We start from the raw sequence: 16927 nt of genomic DNA on the forward strand, positions 1-16927 counted from the left end.
AACATCGGTTGACACTCAGCATTCGTTACCGATCATACACCTAGATCCTACGTCAAACGGTGAGTTCATACCCCTACACCTTTTCTGAGTTTTTTTTCATGTTTTCAGGGGGGAATACAAGCAAAAGTACAAGGAAACTTGTACTCAAAGTATATTATTTCGTATAACATACTTACATGTTCAGTATGCTTTTAACACAGAAAACAGTTTTACCAAACGATTAAGAAATCAGCTCGTAGAAACAGTTTTCAGAACTAAAGCAAGGAAACTTGTGAATCTTGTCATAAAATGTGATATTTTACAAAGGATTCATACAAACCATAAACAAAATTTTCTATACTATTACTTGTAAATTTGTTATTTTAAGTTGGAGACACGTCCTTGGTAACACTCCACCCGATTCGTGAGTGTAGGACTAACCCTTGTAACCAGAATCTCTTGTAGGGAGAGCGTGACTATTGTGTATAGATCTATACGGGACTGACTATCGCGCACCTCGCTGCTAGCTATAGTGGGACCATCCGGTCTACGGGTGACACAGTCATAAAAGGATATTGGCCCCCGTTTCGTGCCATATCTAGTTTAATGGATGGTTATAAAACTCGCAACCTAGATGACAGAGATTTACTTTGGTAATAATGAAACAAGTGAACTAACCTCAAAGTAATAACCGATTTGATTACTAGAGTGTATTGATAATACCCTTAGGATCTAGTTCACTTCCTATTTTATTAGTTTTATTTATGTAATAAGGCTAATACACCTCACAGAGAGCAAACATGGTTTTTCATGGAAACTACATCTAACGATACAAGTATGGTAGATATTTGTACACCTCATTCCAGAACAGTTAACCAACTATCAACTTTTAAGGAAAATATAGGATTTTCCTGGGATAACTCAACTTTTCATAAACAGGCTATTAAGCGAATAACGAATGGATAATCAAACATCTTTTATAAGAAAATACAGGATTTTCTTAGGAAATACTTTTCAAAGGATCAAAGAAACATTTCTTTCACCAGAACTAAACGCTTATGAACTCACCAGTTTTATGCTGATATTTTCAAAACTGCTTGTATTCTCAGGGCAACAATAGACAGGTACTCTTGCCAACTTTTGGAGAAGACGGAGCATTTTGGAGTCACGTCTTTTTACTTTTGTTATATACTGTTATGTATAAACCATGTTTTTAAACAATGTAAATATTCCTATTATAATGTAATGGTTGTGTTTACTTCAATTACTATGATACAACTGTTGTGATACTACGCATGACGTCCTCCGCCCCAGAACGTTTCCGCCATCGGTTACGAGGTGTGACAGATTGGTATCAGAGCTATTGTTTATAGTGAACTAAGTATACCGAACCTTACATGGTATACAACTATAAACACAAAGGGGCTGAAGTGCTCTGAACTAAAAGTATACTTTTAAAAATATAAGTATTTTTACAAAAAAGTATACAAGTATACCTACGTACCAGAAACAATATCATGAGTAGAACAAAACAAAAGTATTTTGGATGTTGAACACTGCGGTTAAACCTGGGCAGTTATGTAATCATGTCTAGGGTCAATATAGCCTGATTAACTATATTTATTCGAGACATGACCAACATGTGCTTGGGAGTGACTGTGATGTTGCAACAGGCCTAAAACTTACCGAATATCTATACAACAAAGTATCAAAAGAACGGACCATGCAACTTAAAATACTGTAGGAGTATTTTAGCCAGAGTCGAATACATTGTACAAATTCATTCCTAGTGTTGCTACCTATTCGTTTCTTAGCGATAACTTACTTGCATTAGTAACTTTTCTTTTCTTATCGCTTGGTAGAACACTTTATTATCAGGATGGGATATATTTTGCTTCATATGTCTGGAGGACTTACCATCCTCTTCTTCCTGGTTGTTTCTAAAACAAGATGCCTCCCCGAAAAAGACCTATCAGAAGAAGCGACGACACTCCACCACCACCACCGCCCCTCAGTTTGATCCCGCTATGTTCCAGGCAGCTGTTACTGCTGCTGTGGCTGCCGCAATGTCACAGATTAATTCTGGCGGATCTGGTGGGCAAGGAAGTGGTACTCATCCCCAAAATCAAGAAGGTGGTCAAGGACACCAAAAGGAGTGCTCCTATAAGGATTTTATGAACGCAAAACCCACATCTTTCGATGGCAAAGGAGGTGTCATTACCCTGACTCAATGGTTCGAAAAGATCGAATCCATTTTTGAAATCTGTTCCTGTTCTGAGGCCAACAAAGTAAAATTCGCCGCTTGCACCTTCGCCAACAGGGCAATGACCTGGTGGAATGGTCGTGTTAAATCCCTAACCCTGCCAGTGGCAAATGCTATGGGTTGGGAAAGTTTAAAGGAACTCATGCTAGCTGAGTACTGCCCACGGGGCGAGATGCAGAAACTAGAGCACGAACTCTGGAACCTAAGGATGAAGGAATTCGACATTGCTGCCTATATTTATAGGTTTGAAGACCTAGCACTTCTTTGTCCGGGAATGGTCACCCCGGAAAGCAAAAAGATTGAGAGATACATATGGGGACTGACACAACCCGCCAAAGGAAATGTCCTGGCTGCTAGGCTAAACACCTTTGACAGCGCTAAGTGCCTGGCGCAAACTCTCATAGATCATGGAGTTGATCTTGATAAAGTGGCAACCGCTCCTAAGCCATCAAAAGGGAGTAGTGAGAAAAGAAAGTTCTGGAAGCAGCGGAAGGGCCAGTCTTCACAGGAGCCCTCAAAGAAACAACAAACAGTGGCAGTCCACGCTGCTACTACTCTTGCCGCTGCTCTTGCCACTTAAGCACCTACCAGTAAATATGTTGGTACCCTTCCTCGGTGCGACAAGTGTAATTATCATCATAATCCCGACCCATGTCGAGAAATGTCATGCACCAGCTGTGGCAAAAAGGGGCACACAGCTCGAGTTTGCAAAATACCAGTCCAACCAACTAATCAGGCATCTGGAGCAGGCGTCGGTCAAGCCTGTTATGGTTGTGGAGAAGTCGGGCACTATAAGAGAAACTGCCCCAAGGCAACAACAGCAGGTGGCACGGGGAGAGTGCTAACGATAGGGCAAGAGGAGGCAGTCGCTGATCCCATAGTTGTTTCGGGTACGTTCCTCCTCGACAACTCTTATGCATGCATTATTTTCGATTCTGGTGCGGAGAGAAGTTTTGTTAGTCATGCATTCAAACATCTTCTCAAACATAAACCTCAACCACTAACTGAAACATTTACCGTCGACATGGCTAACGGTGAGAAAGAGAGCACTGATGATATATACGTAGGCTGTACCCTTACCTTGAACGATCATTCTTTTCCTATCGACCTTATGCCAGTCTCCATAAAAAGCTTCGATGTCATCATCGGCATGGATTGGTTGAGCCCCAATCATGCTGATATTCTTTGTTACGAAAAAGCTATCCGTCTCAATCTTTCCTCTGATGAAACTCTTGTCATTTACGGCGATAAACTCAGTTCAAACCTCCGTATCATTTCGTGCATCAAAGCCCAGAAACTCCTGCGAAAGGAATGTTATGCATTCCTAGCGAACGTCATTAACGAGAAGCAGGAAGTTAAAGACCTCGAGAGCATCCCCGAAGTCTACAACTTTCCCGATGTTTTTCCCGAAGATCTCCTGGGAATCCCTTCCGAAGGCCAAGTCGAGTTTCGCATCGACTTAGTCCCGGAGCTACCCCCGTAGCTAAATCCCCATACCGACTAGCGCCGGTAGAAATGCAGGAGTTATCCAGTCAGCTCAATGAGCTGCTCAGCAAAGGATTCATAAGACCGAGTTCCTCACCCTGGGGAGCCCCGATCTTGTTCGTGAAAAAGAAGGATGGATCCTTTCGGATGTGCATTGATTATCGAGAGCTGAACAAACTCACAGTCAAAAACCGTTACCCTCTTCCTCAAATCGACGACCTCTTCGATCAACTACAAGGAGCCAGTTACTTTTCCAAAATAGACCTAAGATCAGGGTACCATCAGCTGCGAGTCCATGAGAGTGATGTTCCTAAAACAACATTTCGGACTCGGTATGGTCGCTACGAATTTGTAGTGATGCCCTTCGGTCTAACTAACGCACCGGCGGTATTCATGGACCTGATGAATCGGGTGTGCCGTTCTTTCCTAGACAAATTCGTAATCGTGTTCATCGACGATATACTTGTCTATTCCAGAAGTGAAGAAGATCATCGACAACACTTGAGATCGGTGCTGGAAACCCTAAGAACGGAGAAACTGTACGCGAAATTCTCCAAGTGCGAATTATGGATTCGAAAAGTAACCTTCCTAGGTCACGTAGTAAGCGAGGAAGACATACACGTGGACCCTCCAAAATCAAAGCGATAGAGAACTGGTCAGCACCGAAGACGCCCACAAAAATCCATCACTTCTTGGGTCTCGCTGGCTACTATCGCAGATTTATTCAGAATTTCTCCAGAATTGCCAAACCCTTAACCACTCTGACTCAGAATGGCGTACCCTTTTGTTGGAGTGAAAAGCAAGACACTGTGTTCCAAACGTTAAAGCAGGCCCTATGCAGCGCACCTATCTTGTCTCTGCCCGAAGGGACGGAGGACTTCGTTGTCTACTGTGATGCATCCAATCAGGGCCTAGGCTGTGTGCTCATGCAACGGGGAAAAGTCATTGCTTATGCCTCAAGAAAGATGAAAGCACACGAAGTCAACTACACAACCCTTAACCACTCTGACTCAGAATGGCGTACCCTTTTGTTGGAGTGAAAAGCAAGACACTGTGTTCCAAACGTTAAAGCAGGCCCTATGCAGCGCACCTATCTTGTCTCTGCCCGAAGGGACGGAGGACTTCGTTGTCTACTGTGATGCATCCAGTCAGGGCCTAGGCTGTGTGCTCATGCAACGGGGAAAAGTCATTGCTTATGCCTCAAGACAGATGAAAGCACACGAAGTCAACTACACAACGCACGACCTGGAATTAGGAGAAGTGGTCTTCGCATTGAAGATATGGAGACATTATCTCTACGGAACCAAATGCACTATCTTCACTGACCATAAGAGCCTACAACATATTTTCGACCAGAAGGAGCTAAACATGAGACAACGGCGATGGGTTTAGCTACTCAGCGATGATGAGTGCGAAATCCGCTACCATCCCGGCAAGGCCAATGTGGTGGCAGATGCCCTCAGCCGGAAGGAGTACCCAAGTCGTAGAGTGAAGGCACTGACCATGACTATCCATTCCCATTTATCCGCACAAATCAAGGAGGCTCAGTTGGAAGCCTTGAAACCAGAGAACATGCCGGGTGAAGCCTTAAGAGGAATGGAAAAGAACTTAGAGATCAAGGGAGACGGAGTCTATTATTTCATGGACCGGATCTGGACCCCAAGGTTCGGTGGTTACAGAGAGGTTGTAATGAACGAAGCTCACAAGACTAGATACTCCTTTCATCCAGGCTCGGATAATATGTACCTCGATCTCAAGAAACTATATTGGTGGCCGCACATGAAAGCAGAGATCACTACGTTCGTGGGAAAGTGTCTGACTTGCGCCAAGGTGAAGGTTGAATATCAGAAGCCCTCAGGTCTACTCCACCAGCCGGAGATACCTGAGTGGAAGTGGGAGAGAATTACTATGGATTTTATCACCAAACTACCCAAGTCTCCGAGTGGGCACGATGCCATTTGGGTAATAGTTGACCGATTAACAAAGTCCGCCCATTTCCTGCCGATTAAGGAAAACTTCAAAAGGGAGAGACTCACGAGAATCTACATCCGAGAGATAGTTAGACTGCATGGTGTGCCTGTGTCTATTATCTCCGATCGAGATAGCAGGTTCACTTCGAGGTTCTGGCAGTCACTACAGAAGGCTCTTGGAACTAAGCTGGATATGAGCACATCTTACCATCCTCAAACAGATGGGCAGAGTGAGAGAACCATCCAGACCTTGGAAGACATGTTGAGAGCATGTGTTATTGACTTCGGTAAGTCGTGGGACACCCATTTTCCCTTGGTCGAGTTTTCCTACAACAACAGCTACCATACCAGCATCAAGCCTGCGCCTTTCGAAGCCCTCTATGGTCGCAAGTGCAGATCCCCTCTGTGCTGGGCTGAGGTGGGCGACACGCAACTAGCCAAGGGGCAAGTCCAAGACAGCACTCTCACTGGTCCAGAAATCATCCGCGAAACCACCGAAAAGATCATACAAATCCGAGAACGAATTAAGGTCTCACGAGATAGACAAAAGAGCTACGCCGATAGACGACGAAAACCCTTGGAGTTCCAGGTTGGAGACCATGTTCTGCTCAAAGTCTCACCCTGGAAAGGCATGATACACTTTGGAAAGCGTGGAAAACTAAATCCAAGATACATAGGACCATTCGAGATCCTTGCTAGGATCGGTCCCATAGCCTACAAACTTCGTTTACCGCAAGAACTTAGCAACATTCATCCTGTATTACACGTTTCAAATCTTAAGAAATGCATATCCGACGAAACCCTTACGATTCCTCTCGACGAGATTGGGATCAACAAGAACCTGAACTTTGTGGAAGAACCAGTCGAAATCATGGATAGAGAGATCAAACGAACAAAACAAAGTCGCATCCCGATAGTGAAGGTTCGCTGGAATGCCAAGCGGGGACCTGAATTCACTTGGGAGAGCGAAGATCAGATGAAACAGAAGCATCCACATCTCTTTTCTATTCCATGATTTGTATTCTATGTTCGAATTTCGGGACGAAATTCCCTCTAACGGGGGGATAATGTGACAACCCGAAACTTTTATTCTGTACACTTGGTCAACTTTATCAACATTTAACTTGATTTCCGTTACCTTTAACGCCGTTTAAGAGTTAGTTTAAGTGTTCTAAGCTTGAGTACAACCGGGAATCAGATTAGAAATGAGTCAACAAGTCGTATAGAAACAAAACCGGGCCATACACCCTCTCGGGAGGAGTGTACGGCTGTACACGTGGGTGTGCGGCCGCACACCCACCTTCCAGCCGCACACTCACCCTTATATATATAAGGTGACCCTCTTCATTAATTCCTTTCATTTGGCTGTACTCTACTTCCTCACTCTACTTTCTCTCTCTAAAAACTTCATCCAAGAACACTCTAAAGGCCTCAAGAACGTGAATCACCCCATTATTCAGCTTGTTATAGTGGTAAGACACCTTGATCTAAGCTTAAAACTCATCATGTTCTTCGTGTTCTTCATCACTTGAAGGTGTATGGCCGCACACCTTGATAAGGTGGCCGTACACACCTTAAAGACTCTCCAAGGTGAGAGTTTGGCCTTGAAAGACCCGAAAAATCGACATTTTGAGCATAAATGAAGAGTGTATGGCCGCACACCCCTATGTACGGCCGCACACTCCCCTGTACGACCGTACACGTCCTCTGTACGGCCGCACACTCCTGTGTGCAACCACACACACATGCTGACCGCACACCCTGGCCGCACACACACTCTTTTGGCCGTACACCTCCCTTGTTTGATCATATAGGGTCTTGTCAAGCATTTCCAAGTCCTTAGGGTGGTTTCCCGTCATGTTTAGTCATGAAACACCCTAGTTCTAACACACATATGTTGCGTGAAGAGTTTTTTTACTCTGAAGACTTCTAAAAAACAAACAGTTGCGAGATGAAAAATGTTGCGTGTATGTTGCGTCGCGCAACAATAAGAGGTCTGAAGAGGTTTTTTCCAAAAAACAAACAATACCTAAGAGTTTAATCGAAAAATTCAATCTTATTTCCTTATTTTCGTTGGTAAGTTGTATGGAAATAATGCAAATATTTTAACTTCCCACCAAAAATAAGATTTACTCCCGCTTTCCCCAAAAAATTTCTAGGTTTAAGTTTTTCCCACATACTCCTGCCTCCTTCACGCTTCCTTAATATTCGTCCCTTCAATCGGCTGTTCATTCTTCGCCTTCCCATACAAACACATGGCAACAATTGTTCTTCCATCACCACCTCCGACGATCTATATGTTCAGTCAAACGCGAAGCCCAACCCTTCACTGGTTTTAGATTGAAATCGGTAAAACCCTAGCCCTGACCTACAACCATTGATACCACCTCCATCACACCCTTCTGCCATTGTAACCGTCCTTCATCTATTGCCTCCGCTACTGCCGCCGTCCTTCAGTTCTCGGTAAGCTCTGTGAACTCCTCCCAACCACTCCCTGTTTCCTTTGCATCGATTTCGTTTTTGGTAGAGTTTTGGTATGATTTTGGATGAGAATGTGAGGAAAGTTACAAAAGCTTGTTGTATTCTAACATAAGCTGTATTTTGTTTATATTAACATTGTTTTTTTATTTTTGTTGCAGCAAGCTATGCATCTACTGATGATGAAGCTTTCAAATAAATGGCAAAGTTGTATAATGGCTCCTACTTTAACACGTCTCAAATGTGAAGCATGAATTACAAATGGGCTCAATGGTATGTTGTTTAAAAAAGAACCATGTTCAAAATGTGTCATTTGACTGCCTTTTACTTGGACTTTTTGGTGTAAAATTTGCCAAACCACTACGGTTTTACAAGTTATGGTTTGTATTTCACAAATTCACTTCTGTATCATGTATATATATGGTTGATACTAATAGATGTAGTTCATTTGTATTGAATATAAGGAAAGACAGTTTTTGATTTTCATGGCGTGAAAATATTGATATATTTTCACTGATTTTTACTTATAGCTCAACCTAGACATCTATTTTGAACTTTTGTATTAAATTGTAGGGTCTTTCTTAGACTTGCATTTCCTTGACAATGTGTAGCTTCGCATGATATGGAGAAATGGATATGAGAAATGAAATGGAAAGAAGGCAAGCTGAAGTTGAGTTGAAAATGCAACAAAAACAAGCTTAATTCGAACAACAGATGGAGGCCTATATGAAATCCATCGTTCAACGACAGTGGCGGATCCAGAACTAAATATAAGTCGGGTCCATTTTCATAAAAAAATATATAAAAACATAAAATTCAAAACATTTTTGGGTTTTTAAGTTAAATAAAATGTCAACTGGGGCAATTTAATGTACAAATAGTTATTAAGAAGGGTGTTTTTAGTAAAAATATGATTTTTGATGGGCTTATTAGTAATAAAAATGATGGGACCCACTTGTAAGTGGGGTCCATGCACCCCACTTAAGGCCATCCGTAATGCTCTTCACGACCAAGGGTCGTGGAGAGCTTCCAAGTCAGCCACCATGAGAAACCACGAACCACCCAAATAATCTGACTACTCTCCACGACCACGGAGAGAAAGAAATAAGAGTAGAGAAGAAGAAGTCTGAGAGAGGAGAAGAGAATGATTGAGCGTTCTCCTTCGTCCTGCCCACCACAACCGACAACGAAGACGAATGATAACGGTGTCTAGGGGTGGTGTGCACGAACCACTCTCGTTGCCACGTTAACCACGAAGCTTCTCGTGGTCGGTATACTAGAAGGCCTAATGGGGCTGCATCCGCCACTGATCAACGACCAAATAATTCTTAGTTTTGTGTTTTAAGCACTTAGTAATATTCGACACTTGAATGTATTAGATGATGTTTATTGTAATGTTTTAAACACTTATTAATGTATTTCACATTTTGTGGTTTAATGTAATTTTTTGCAAAAAAAACTGTATTTTTTTTTATTTTAATTTTTTTAATTTTTTGATAAATTTAGTGACGGAATAATCTGTCACAAAAAGTAAAGAGCATTTGTCGGTAATCCATCACTGAAAGCGTCGGTCGGTAATCCGTCACAAAAAGTGTCTGTCGGTAGTTTGTTGGAAATTACCTTCCGTTGGTAATCCGTTGGGAAATACGGTCAAACCAACTTGGTCAAAAAACATTCGTCGGTAGGAGTGTAAGTGAGCCGAGCTATTCGTGAGCTACTCGGGATCGACTCGTTAAAAACTCGACTCGAGATCGAATTAAACGAGCCTGAGCCGAGCTCGAACCTAAATATGAGAATCGTTTATTAAACGAGCTCGAGCCGAGCTTCAATTAGTGGGCTCGCGAGCCTAAACGAGCCTATATATATATATATATATATATATATATATATATATATATATATACATACATACATACATACATACATACATACATACATACCTATATATATATATATATATATATATACACACACACACATAGAGGCTCGTTTAGGCTCGATTAGGCTCGCGACCCACTAAATTGTTCACGAGCCGAGCTCGAGCTTCATTTTAAGGCTCGAATCGAGCTCGAGCTCGAGCTCGAGCTTCCTCAAAATTAAACGAGCCGAGCTCGAGCTTGCTCAGGCTCGGGCTCGGGCTCGGGCTCGGGCTCGGCTCGGTTTGTTTACACCCCTATTCGTCGGTAATATGTCGGTATATCTCTGATGAAAATTTTGTTGGTAATCCGTTACTAAAACCGTAAGAAATCCGTCACAAATAATTACCCAAGGGGCTTTTTACAACTGGCCTAACTCCATCGGTAATCCGTCGGAAATTTGCTTTAGCGACGGATTTCCGATGGATATAGCTGTCGAAAATTGACCAGTTTCTAGTAGTGTATAAACATTGAGCATATACAGTTCCCATCCATAGGGACACTACCTATAAATAGTCGTCCATATCTTTCTTGATGTTGGTTAACCTATTGAGAATAGTCTGACTTGTTTTCTTTCTTAAAAATTTAAAAAGTAAAAAATAAAATAAGTATGTGACCATCTATTTACGATTTAAAATCATAAATCTTGAAACATTATTCAATTTATAAATTCAAAATTAAAATACGAGCCAATCTTTTTTTGTTAATATAAACAATGCACCGAAAGCATTTGTGGAGCTTTTGATATATATATTTTGCTGATTCGTTTAATCCAGATTTGTGCTCATCTTCAACACGTATTTGGTGAAGCTTGTTCGTTCTATAAATAATCCCCATTACCCGGCTTCTACTTTCACGCAACTGGTAGCGAGTGTTCTCAGCTTACTCATAAGTCAATATGTCTAAACAACCAACTTTTTTGTTTGTATTCCTTCCTCTTATTTTCGCTCTTGGTATCTCAGGTGCTTAATCTAACTAATTTACGACCATTTTACTTTCATTTATGCTTCAACCAAAATTTTTTGGTAATAGAAATTAAATATCTTTTTACAATTTCTTTCTACCATCCTCCTACTCATGTGTATGGCATTTAATTTCTCTTAATAATATTTTAATGCACTTGTCGCAGTTTAGCATGGATAGGAGGATAAATAGATAAAATTGTAGGAGTATATTTAATTTTGATTTTTTTTTTTCTACTTGGTTTTCTTCAGTAGGGAGATTTTGAAGTTATATAAATAAGGGAAGTTACATACATGTGATGACATTAATGGTAGAGAATCAAAATAGCGTACCTTTCAATTTTCGGGAAATTCTATCCCCTCAAACTTCTGATAAATTACTCTAACGAGAGACTTGCAGTAACAAAATTCAATAATTAGGTTTTCTTGTAGGGTTTTTGTTTTACCGATTAAATAGTAAGCGATTAATTCGTTTATATGATCACTAAGATTAAATACTGCATGTAATTTGTTATCCTTGCAAACATGCAGAATACGAAACATTTATGTATAAGTGATTATCGTTATTTATAAAAATGAGAATATTTGTTAAGTAACTAACAACACATCGTTTAAATATATCAGTTAGTACTACCTTTTACTTCACTATTTATTATCTTAATACTCGGATTAATTAACTCAATTTTGCATGCATTCAAAAGAAATCGCGACTGCCGTAAAATTTTGTGAACATATGAGCCAAACGTGGACTGGAAAGTGTGATAACAACAAATGTGATAAAAAATGCATTGAATGGGAGAAAGCAATCCACGGAGCTTGTCACTCGCGTGAAGGGAAATCTGGTTGCTTCTGCTACTTTGACTGTGCGAAGAAACCTCCAAAAAATTCCGTACCAGCTCCTCCCGGATCCATAGCTCCTGGAGACGGTTCAAAACCACCTCCTGCTGCCGGTGGCGGTGGCGGATCATCACCTCCTGGTGCCGGTGGCGGTGGATCATCACCTCCTGGTGCCGGTACCGGTGGATCATCACCTCCTGCTGCCGGTGGCGGTGGTGGCGGAGCATCACCTCCTGCTGCCGGTGGCGGTGGTGGCGGATCATCACCTCCTGCTGGTGGCGGATCATCACCTCCTGCTGCCGGTGGCGGTGGCGGTGGCGGATCATCACCTCCAGCTGCTGGTGGCGGGTCTCCGCCTCCTGCTGGTGGCGATAAGCCATGTCACCATATCGAAGATTATTTCACTTGCATGCAGGCCTGCGGGGTCAAAAATCTAAACCGAAAAAGAGCTACATCCTTTAATTAGCAAGATTTCTATGAGTACAAATAAGTAGAAAATGCTTCCTAACTCCTAAGCATTTTCTGAAGTGTAATGCTTGTTGTAGAAGTGCAATTTAAGTTATCAGGGCATTCATTGTGTTAATAAATTTTAACATCATTGCTTTTTATGTAATTTTATAATATTTTTTTTTGTATAATTTGTTAAACTGTACAAAGCTTCAATGTAACACTTATAATATATATATATATATATATATATATATATATATATATATATATATATATATATATATATATATATATATATAGGCTTAGGTTATTCTATTAAAAGTAATTATTGTGTTATTGTATGCATAAATGTGGGCCAATCATTTTACTTATTTTAAGAAAGTGATTAATACATATTATTGAATTAAAAATAATTGAAAACTACCATCCAATTTAAGTAGAAGGGTATTTTAGTCAATTAATACATATTTAATAAAAGAAATTTGCATATTTTAAGGGATCATAGATTCTATTAATTTTAAAAATCCGATTTTTACGAATTATAAGGTTTTTAATTCGGACATTCTGACAGAATTTGTTTGAATATGTTCAAAAACAATAATATTCTAGAATAACAAATTTTCTTGATCATGACTTTAAAAATTTCTTGTAGAATAACAACTTCTCGAACCAGCAATTGAAGAATTAAAACAAAAATTACATTATTTATTATAGAATGCATGTAACAATTGTTAAGAATTACATTTATTGTTAAAAAATAAAACTAAAAAACTTTCAAATCGGGAAAAAAAAACATCAAAATCTAACAAATACACTAATTCATTCTAAAAGAATAATGTTGCTAAGAAACACTTTTAATTTTGTTGACCGTTCTTCAAGCATCAACTTCTTCAAGCATCAACTTCTGTGAAAACAAATCCAATTGTAGTTTAGAATCCAATAACGCATTAGCAAATGATAAATAAAAAACTATATTCCTTTGAATAAGCGGACTTGTTGACTGCACCAAAACCAATAACCAAAAATTGTAGAACATGTATAATCAATGAGAAAAAAATCCATATTCCATTCCAACAGAATTAGAATTCGTGTTTCCATTCCGATAGAATTTGAATTCGTGATTCTATTCCGATAGAATTAGCTTACCACATAAATCGTTGATCTTTTTGGCCATTTCCTTTACATCTTTCCAAAGTCAAAAGAAAGTCAAACATACTGAAATATCTAATGCAATAGATGTATACACACTAATTGGTATTTAAGAAATGGTACATAAACTAACAGCTTCATAGTGTATAGCAGCATCTTCTGAATGAAGCATTAGAACAAGGGTGGGCAGAGCATTACATTCCACTATCTGCAAATATTTCATTGATATATTAGACAAAATTTAGTTCTTGATCCCAAAAAAAAGCTTCACTAAATTATAAAAGCATCAACCTGGTTTTTGTTTTCATCATTTTTGAAAGCTAGTGTACGCAAGGCCCCCGCTGCAACTCTTTGCACTTTAGCATCACTGGATTCTAACAATTCAACAAGTGGAGGAATGCCACCTTCAACCCTAAACATGAAAAAATGTGATGAACTAAAGGTACTAAAATACATGAATAACATCTGAAAAAGATGGAGGGAAACAGACCTAACAAGGGTCTTGATGCTGCAATTTTCATGAGCAAGGTTGGTGATTGCATCAGCTGCTTTCCTTATGGCACCATTCAGCGCTCGAGAACTTTGGCCATCCAGGTGTCTCTTAAGAAGACCAACCAGACGAGGTAAGGCTCCAGCATCCACTATGCATTGTTGATGCTCAGGCTGTTAAAACATTGGGAAGGTTTTTGAAAGTGTTCAGAAATTGTTTGTGAACGGATTCAAGAGGAAACAATCTATCGCCATTAATAACAGTAATTTTATCAAATATAATCTTTTTGATTCTCCTTTATTTTAATTGACAAGGTTATGCAATTCAAATGAGTACCTACCTTAATTGCAATAAGTCCGAGAGTAAAAGCACTTCCTTTTTCCACCTCATGTTCATACGGTATTGTGCCAGTAACAACCTCTTTTGGTGACTGTGGCGCTTGAAGATGCCGTACTAGGGCTGGAACAGCACCAGCTTCGACGATCAAGTTCACAAACGAAATCAAATCAAATTACGTTGCGTAAAGTTGAAAAACAAAACTCAATAAGAAAAATCCAAACCGTTCTTTGCGAACTCGGAGAGGGCGTGAAGTGAGCATTTGACTAGGGCACGATCTGCTTCACTCGATGAGAAAGTAGAATCGAGTACTTCAACCTGAGCATGAATTTCATATAATAGATCTTGTTGAGAAACGGCGTCTGTAAAAGAAAACTTATGATCTACGATTAATTCGTCCTCCAGCTTCCTCTTCAAGCTCCTTCTACCGGAGTTAGTAGGTTGTTCATGGCGTCTCCGATCCTCCGCCATGAGAGATTGAATGTAGGGGTAAATTGGGGAAAGAGAAGTTACGTTTTACAAAAGGAGTGTGTGAAAGTGAAAATGAAATGGGTGTGGGTGGATTGTGTGTGTGTTTTGCGTGCGACTGGAATCGAGAGAGGGAGAGGGTAGGGTGGCGGCCGGTGGTGGGAGGCATAAGGATGGAGGTGACGGCTGGAGATGGTTTGATTAGGGTTACAGTGGTTTTAAAAAGCCTAGTAGCTGAAGTCAATGGTTACCATAATTATAGGATATTATTTGTGGAAAGTAATTATCAAATTACCTATTTACCCTTATTTATTTATTTAATTATTTATTTTTATTTTAAATTTTTATTGACCCACATTTATGCATACAATAACACAATACTTACTTAAAACACCTGAACCTATATATATATATATATATATATATTTATATATATATATATATATATATATATATATATATATATATATATATATATATATATATATCCATCAAAAAGTCTTTTTTTTCCTAATTATTAGTTCAATTGTCATTGAACGCTAACATGTCATATCTTTGTAATTGAATTTAATCCCACCCAACCATATATTCCACCTCATTTATCTTTTTTGTTAAACTTTTTATTGTGGATACTCTTATATAGAATGGTTAACTTTTACATACCGGTTGAACGTTTACTTACACTACAAGAAAAATGGTCATATGTCACTAAAATGTTTGATTAACCAATCTTTCATACCATGTGAGACTTAGAATTAGATACCATGCATGTAGGTTTGATGAATAGCCCATATGTCACTAAAATGTTAGAGATTGATTAACCAATATTAGATACCATGTGAGACTTAGAATTAGATACCATGCACGTGGGTATGATGAATAGCCACACGAACTCATTTTAATGTGTGGATTGTTAGTGACCGGCCATGCTTATTTGAGACTGAAAATGCAGTCTCTCATACGTTACGTCATTTTATATTTGGAGCAAAGCATATTACGGACTAGTCTCCAATAAACTAGTACCAATTTTTAATAGGGGGGGGGGGTGGGGGAACTTATTAGCAACTGAATTTCAGTCCCTGATAAAATTGTGCCAGTTTGATTTTGTACATTATTTATTAGAGACTGAATGTGACTCTCTTATAGAAGTACATTATTTATTAAGTACTATACTTTGGATGGAAACTTATTAAAAACTGAATTTAACTATTCGGGATTGATTACTTAGTCACGAATATCATATATCGGAGACTAATGAATCAGTTGCAAATACTATTGGGAATGAAACAAATTATGGAGTAAATTTCAGTATGGGATAAACTAGCACCAAATTTGACTTTGGAGGGAAACTTATTACAGACTAAATTTCAGTCTTTAATAAAATTATGTCATCTTTGCTTTTAGAGGGAAAATTATTAAAGACTGTGTAAGGGTCGAAGTATGTAGTGAGGTGTCGAAGGACTTTTAGGTATGGGTAGTGTCGATGTCGAAGTCATGTATTTTGAATGTATGTATTATGTAAGGCATTTTAGAGGATGAAGCTCGAACGTTTAGTCCTTATGTGTTTTTTGTACGTGTCTATTACCCTCTACAAATAGGGGTTGGTATAGGAGTCGATGTATTTTGTAAGGGTGAGAACTTTACTCTTTCTGTACTCCTATATTCATTCTGATGGAATTAAAGAGTCAAATAGATTATATTCACATCTTTGTTCTTATCGCATTTAGTTCTTGATTTCGTTCTTAATACTCGATTAAAACTCACTACATTTGGTATCAAAGTAGGATACAATCAATCATTTTTTGGTTTACTCGTCTTTTTCAAAAATTTTGAATTGTTCTTTTCCGATTCAAAAGATTTACTGTAACGACCCAAATTTTACAAATAAATTTTTAATTTTTAATTAGTCAACCATTTTTCATAAAACATAAAGATTCCAAAAATTGTTTTCAAAACCACAAACATTACAACATTATTATTTTCAAAACATCATAGTGTCCCCCAAACCAGATCGGAAAAGAGAGATAGAGTGCACGCCGCATCATTACTCCTTGCCTTTGCCCTTGGGCTCCGATGGACCTGAAACAAATCCACAAACGGTAAGCTGAAAGCTTAGTGAGTCCCTAGAGCATACCCCACACAAA

At 39.3% G+C, this 16927-nt stretch overlaps 1 protein-coding gene across 1 annotated transcript; it reads left to right on the plus strand.

Annotated features, from left to right (window-relative positions):
* The first annotated feature begins 10957 nt into the window (after positions 1-10957).
* LOC145125635 (uncharacterized) lies at positions 10958-12450 on the plus strand. The gene is made up of 2 exons (XM_079061068.1): positions 10958-11053; positions 11755-12450. Exons 1-2 carry the CDS (start codon positions 10990-10992, stop codon positions 12354-12356), a joined length of 666 nt encoding a protein of 221 aa, XP_078917194.1. The 5' UTR covers positions 10958-10989; the 3' UTR covers positions 12357-12450.
* Positions 12451-16927: the final 4477 nt, after the last annotated feature.

Source organism: Lactuca virosa, chromosome 7, assembly GCF_052849685.1.
Source record: "Lactuca virosa cultivar CGN04683 chromosome 7, Lactuca_virosa_CGN04683_v6, whole genome shotgun sequence".
NCBI classification, from domain to species: domain Eukaryota; kingdom Viridiplantae; phylum Streptophyta; class Magnoliopsida; order Asterales; family Asteraceae; genus Lactuca; species Lactuca virosa.

Excerpts from the sequence above, each read along its gene's own strand:
- LOC145125635 (XM_079061068.1), top strand. The coding sequence starts at position 10,990 with ATGTCTAAACAACCAACTTTTTTGTTTGTATTCCTTCCTCTTATTTTC. Across the intron at positions 11,054-11,754 it reads TTTCGCTCTTGGTATCTCAG|AAATCGCGACTGCCGTAAAA; the intron begins GTGCTTAATCTA and ends TGCATTCAAAAG.